General features: G+C 44.1%; 1 protein-coding gene across 1 annotated transcript; it reads right to left on the reverse strand.

The window, feature by feature from the left end:
* Window positions 1-816: 816 nt before the first annotated feature.
* LOC119443042 (uncharacterized) lies at window positions 817-6184 on the reverse strand. Its single transcript, XM_037708177.2, has 4 exons — window positions 5758-6184; window positions 4076-4775; window positions 2917-3119; window positions 817-1697 (listed from the first exon to the last, which is right to left on the reverse strand). Exons 1-4 carry the CDS (start codon window positions 5946-5948, stop codon window positions 1211-1213), a joined length of 1581 nt encoding a protein of 526 aa, XP_037564105.2. The 5' UTR covers window positions 5949-6184; the 3' UTR covers window positions 817-1210.
* Between the last annotated feature and the right edge of the window lie 307 nt (window positions 6185-6491).

A 6491-nucleotide genomic window follows, 5' to 3' on the forward strand; every position in this document is an offset into this window, starting at 1 on the left:
GAATATTTACAACCTGGATTAATCAACTGTACGAAATGTTGACAGACATGCCATGGTGGCCAGCACGGGATGTTGTCGATTCAACTATGCCTGAAGAATTCAAGCAAAAATATCCCAAAACACGTGTAATTATTGACGCAACTGAAATCCGATGTGAGGCATCAAGTTCTCTAGTTCTGCAATCAGGAACCTACTCGTCATACAAATCAGCCAACACTTTCAAGGGACTCATAGGAATTTCACCTAATGGACTGGTTAGCTTTGTCTCTGAACTCTACATGGGATCTATCTCAGACAGAGAACTGGTAATTAAAAGTGGCTTTTTAAAGAGAAACTTCGATGCAGGAGACACTGTGATGGCAGACAAAGGCTTCAAAATCAAGGACTTGCTGGAAAAAATTGGTGTTGGACTGAACTTGCCACCATTTCTGACAAAAGAGCAATTCAGTGTTGCAGAAGTACAAGAAACAGCTGATATTGCATCTCTGCGCATTCACGTCGAGAGGAGAATACAGCGCATCAAGACTTACCATATCTTCGACAAAATAATTCCACTCTCTCTCGGCCCTATAATCAACCAGATCTGGTCAGTGTGTGCTCTGTTGAGCAACCTACAGACCACAATAGTGAGAGACTATGAATGAGGCAAGGGGAAGCAAATGTGAAATTTCTTTAATGCAAGACACCAGAATTATTTATCTTATAGTAGATGCATCAAACAAAAATCTGTTTTTCCATACAAATGCATGTTGCTGAGTTCATTTGAAGCCCCCTGAAAATAAACTTTTTTTTTTCCTTTTCTGTCACATGCACTTAAACATTCTGTTATGGTGTTAGTATTGTGGAGTTTAAGCTGATTTTAAAAGTATGATGGACTTGGCAATATACCTTGAATCATTGCAGCTTGTGAAATGATCAAACAATACGCTAGTTGTCGTGAAGGGCATGCCAAGTCACGGTTATTTGAGTTGTTGGATCAGTGTGATTGCCAAGCACCGTCTGAATCAGTTTATATGCTGCTGCACCCTACCATTCATTTTAAGATGTTCAAGAAAAGTGCATAGCTGGCTCACAATATTCTTGAACCCTTTCTGCAGGCAGTGCATTACACAGACATAAGCGCTGTGGATACCCAATTTTGCTGCGATTCACTTCTGCTACTATTTTATTCGCTCTCAAAATTTACTATATGTACTACTGGGCAAAGAGACTACATTTTCTTGCCATAGTATGGCAGAAGGGTCATAAAGTAAAATTCATCTAGCTTGACTCTCATTTGTTCCCAAACATTCTCCTCAAACTTGATTCTTTGCACACACACGAAGTTATCCGAATAAATGACAAAATCTGCCCATGTTAACTCTGTTACACCCATTTGACCTATCACTTGGGCAAAGTATGGATGCTCTATCTTTAAAGAAGGGTGCTGCAGATTGTCGAAATCTACACAAGTGTCCCTGGCAGTCAAAAGTTTCTCAGAGTCAGCATCCTTTAAGCTATACGGGAACTTCACTTCGACGCATCCCCATGGTGGATCTTCAGATGGATCGTAGACATTGGCATCTGGTGATGCGCCAAGCCATGGATACTCGGGGTTAACAAAAAGCCCGGTGCACTGAAGTTGGACATCCCGGCCTGTGTTTCTCAATGCTTCTTCGTACCGCTGTAATGCCTTTGCCTCGTTGGCTATGCCATACCTGCACATGATAGACATACAGCACATAACAGGAAAAGTTGATTCCTTTCTACATAGAACAAAACATTTAAGAAGTCACGACTGTATAATTTGTTCAGTATTAGAAACATCATGCTGATCTCGCACAATCACAATCAGTGCTAGAGAAGCTTTTACAAGCCGGCAAGAGAAAATGACTCATCATGAAATGAGAGATGTAGCGGATGTTTGTGACAAATGCGTGCCCAAATTGTCACTGTTACAAATGGGGGTGGACCCAGTCACATTAAGCACACGAAATGACAAGCTGGACCATGCAATGCAACACAGCACCTTAAATTTTATGCACCGCACCACCTTGTGTGGACACACCCCGAGTTGCAAGTGTCCTCTGATATCTTCTTCGTCTTTCTGGGGTTTTACGTGCCAAAACCAGTTCTGATTATGAGGCACACCTCCACTCACGTCACCTGCACCATGTGGACTTTTATCGCAACCAGCCACCAGACGCCCTGCTGGACTCATGGTTAATGGAAGGAGACAGGACTTCCCAATTAGCGTTTCAAAAATCTGACTATGAATAACAGATGGCACAGCTACAAGGGCTTGTTTATCAGGCAAAAAATTATTTTCATTGTCAGTTAAAAGAGCACGAGCTCTCAAATTTATAAGTACATTGTTGCTATATCATTCAAAGCACGCGTCAAAGCTGATAAAGGTGCTATTTGGCATTTATTTCCTTATAAGCCTACATTCATGGCCAAAAGGGTATAGCATCAGGTTGCTTCGCTGTGAGAATCGCATTTGAGACTATTCCGAAAATTTTATGAAGCAACAGCTTCTACTGAGTGAGGCAGATGACCATGACAGGCCAAGTCACGAGGAGGTAGGCAAAGGAAATTTTGCTTTATTAAGTTTCTAATAATAAGAATAATAATAATAAAAAGCAAGTGGATGAATGAGGCATAACATATAATTTTTTATATGCGCATCAGTCGCTTAGTATCTCGGCCAAGCCTTACAGACCGGACATCTATAAATCCTGAACTTTATGTACAATTTCTTTATTATAAGTGAAAATAATGTATGACAAAAGTTAGCCTCAATGTTAGAAGTTGGTCAAAATTGTAAGCAATATGTCCAAGATGAGATACTGTTTATCTAGAGAAATCACCTCTGGTATTGCTCAAGGCGGAAATGTTCAATATGCCAAATCACAGAAGTATATATGAGTGATTCACCTGACAGCAGGAACCCTGGATAGGTCCTTTGATGAAGTTAGGTGGCCAAGACCTTTATATGTCCATTGTCTCCGCAATAGTACGGTGCCAAAGTTAGATGCTGTGAGCCGGTACTTCCTTTCTTGGCACCAAGTCAAGCTTTTCCGTTGCCTTCGGGAGTTCCTCTCCAACAACTGTGCTTCAACAGATGTGAGCACAATTTTCTGCGAAAAAGAAAATGTTCATACTACTTACTACACGTGGTGCAAGATAGCTTTCAGACTAGCGTTGGTTGGCTTCAGCAAGCAGGTTATTCAGGCTCTGTTTTGTATCTACTGCAGGTTCTTTACTGAAAACCATCAAGAGATCCGGGCGCAGCAAAGAGCCGCGGGGATCTGAAAACAGGGGAAGTAGAAAAACTGCTGTAATACCGTACTTTGATTACATCTCCAATTGTGTAAAAAAGATGCGAGGCCATGTCGGGGTAAAAGTAGTTCATCCGGCACCCCACAAGCTGTGCAAGGTATCACGGCCCAGCTATGTGCAAAGAACCGCTGGAACCAGTACATGGAATGCGCAGAGAAGGTTGTGCACGAGATTCCGCTTACACGCGGAAAGAGGCTTGCAATGCCAGGATAGTGGTTGTCAGCGAATGTCCAATAACTGCACAGTTGTCGCCAGGCATAAGAATCAGACATGAGATCATGGAGGTGGCCGAGATTAATCTCCTGGGTGGAAACAGTGTCAGTGTGGCTTTGTCGGGGCTATCACAGAAAGAGCTTCTTTATCTTACTGAGGCTGTGTCATGCACAGTTAGGCTATAGGTGCGTGTGATATTGATTTGGTCTTTATATTTTCTTTCTTCTTTTTGTCACGTGTTCTGTAACATTAAAAATTAAGCACCATTTCAGGCGAAAAACATGTACTATCTATCCTGACGGCAAGATAAAGAGACACAAAGGTTGGTCATTCGAGTACACAAATTAGACTGCAGTCTATAAATTCACTTGTTTGTGTCAGAGAGGTAGCTGGACAAACATTCAGCAAGTGTTCTCCAAACACAGTGTGCTGACAGTTCTACAACACTTTAGACCTTCGGCAGGTGAGTGCTATTACAGTAAGTGAGCTCATACTTACATGTGATTCATTAATATCTATAAAGATAAAGAAATCAATGTACCTTCAAGATGAGCTGTTTATTTTCATCGAAGTCACCTGGGATAGCCCATGATGTGCTGTCAGTGAATGATACCATCTCTTCAGGCAGGCGCGGGGGCACACTTGAGTTAAAGCCTCTTTCAAGTGTCTTGCATAGAAAAACTCTAAATCCATGTGGAGCAAGAGGATGGTGGTATGCCAGTGGTGACCCATGAAAAACTGTCCCACACTTAGTAATGCACATTGGTGCACGGTCTGCAGCAGATAGCACTGCTACCAATGCACTGTCCGCTCCAACCTTGGCCAAGCCACATGCAAAAAGCAGGGCATCACTCCTCTTCTCGTCTGCACTGCGCTGTTTGAATTTTTCTATGTATAATCGACATGGCAAGGGCATGTCTCGGCCACCCTCATCCACTCTTCTCCAGTCCACACTTTGGAGGCTGCTTGCTTTCACATGTTGTGTGCGAGGCCGTCTCCAAACTTGCGGCAAATCTGTGCACGACAAGTGGGCTGGAGCTTCCTGGAAGCCCTTTTCTTGCAGCAAAAGAATTACTTGCAGGACAGCTTGTAAGTGGCTGCAGGCTTTTCTTCCTGCTGGACATTCACAGTGGCCGCCAAGAACCCTACCGTCTCTACTCATTGTCACGTGAACAAGATATGGCGCCTGGGTTTTCTTCTGGCTCCGGAAGCATCTCGCCCGTATGAAGAACATGGACTGCCTACAAAACAAGACAGGCCATAAGCAATCAAAGCGATAAGGCAGGCTGGTTGGTTGCTGGTACTTGCTTTCATGGCTGCTGTGCAAACTCAACACACACACACACACATAGACTGCATGAGCACTACGTCCATCCAGTCCAGTGCTTGTCCGGTCTACTTGTTTTCTGCATGTGTGTGTATTAAGTTCGCACTGCAACCATTCACGCAACCTCCAGGTCATAGGCACTTTAGTATGGTGCATTCATGGAACACCTTAGAAAAATGTTGTGCTAGCTTTGGAATACATTGGGCAATATATTTCTCTTTCCTTCGTTTTTATCGATATATTACATGTAGATTGCCTTCAGACTAAATTGTCCAATAATCATTTTATATCGCTTTATTTCTGGCTAAACTGTGTAACGTGCTAGCACAGTGCTACAGTACAAGGGTGAACACGCGACGAGTTTCCTTTTATGCTCGGATGGTGAGAGATCCAACTCCGGCTTTATCGCGTCGCCAGCAATGTTCGTTTGCCTTTTCAAATTTGCACACTTGAAACTCTGGTTCACGGCGTCTCTGCTTGTGGCGGTAGCGCCTGTATGTTTAAGCACTCTCAAGAGCATTGAAAGCTGACTGAGTGTATCGTCGCCACTCGCGTACGTCAGAAAAAGCACGTCCCTCTTCCTGGGCCAGCTCGCACAGAATATTTGTTTGCGGTGAACCTAGAGTAAACTGGGCTTACCACAAACAAACACTCCGTGCGAGCTAGACTTGAGCTTTAGCGATTAGGCCGGGAAGATTAATCTATCTATTGGGATTTAGTCTCATAATTACAGAAGTGTTGTTTGTAGGAGCTACGTCTACGCAGGCGATTAAGCGCACGGAAAAGTGTAAGGTTGCCGCCTCTTCGTCAGCGCTTGCATAATGCAAAGCGTCTACAACGACGGCAAGCTTCACGCACATATTAGAAAACGGACACAACTGATCGTAGCTACTCACATTTCTTGGTCGTAGCAGGCACTTATAGTTGAGGCTACGACGTAACTTTCCGTCAGCAGCTTGTAGCTCCGACGAGCTTTATTCTTCGACCCCGAGGACGACGCCAGCCGATTCAACTCGGAGTTCAACAGCCGCGGCAGCCGCGCCAAATCGTTCGTCCATCCCGTCGAAGGGTAATTGACGCCGCTCATTACGGCGCCGAAATCAGTTGCACTGTCTTTGCAAAGCAAGGCACGATCGCATACATTTACGGGGCTTCCGGAGACAGCGAGATTGCAGCCGGCTGGCACCACGCACGGATACACTACACGGACACACGCACGGACTCACAACCGCATGACCTAAACATGGCGGCTTATATCCCAGAATCCTTTGCAAATCGAAACTGACGAAAAGCCCACCGTCAGGTGGCGTATTTATGAAAGGGGTCTATTGCAAGCGAATTTATAAAGCCCCTACTCTCAAATATTGGCGCAGTCGTTACGGACACAGCGGCTTACCGCAAAAAACTAATGAGTAAGCCACTGAGCCGAAAAGTTCACCGCGTTTGAAGGAGTACTGCGAGTGCACAAGCGCTGTGTGTTTGCTATCGTAAATAAATTGTAGGTATTGTGTCATGCTGGTAATTTCGCCATAAATACAAACATGGCATTCAATTATTTACTGATGGCTGAGAAAGTTGCTGAAAAATGCCTGTCCGTGGCTGTCAACTCAGGTAAGCAGCTTGATACTTC

Source organism: Dermacentor silvarum, chromosome 1, assembly GCF_013339745.2.
Source record: "Dermacentor silvarum isolate Dsil-2018 chromosome 1, BIME_Dsil_1.4, whole genome shotgun sequence".
Lineage (NCBI taxonomy): Eukaryota > Metazoa > Arthropoda > Arachnida > Ixodida > Ixodidae > Dermacentor > Dermacentor silvarum.

Excerpts from the sequence above, each read along its gene's own strand:
- LOC119443042 (XM_037708177.2), bottom strand. The coding sequence starts at position 5,948 with ATGAGCGGCGTCAATTACCCTTCGACGGGATGGACGAACGATTTGGCG. Across the intron at positions 4,776-5,757 it reads GCCTGCTACGACCAAGAAAT|GCAGTCCATGTTCTTCATAC; the intron begins GTGAGTAGCTAC and ends CTTGTTTTGTAG. Across the intron at positions 3,120-4,075 it reads ATAAACAGCTCATCTTGAAG|AAAATTGTGCTCACATCTGT; the intron begins GTACATTGATTT and ends TCTTTTTCGCAG.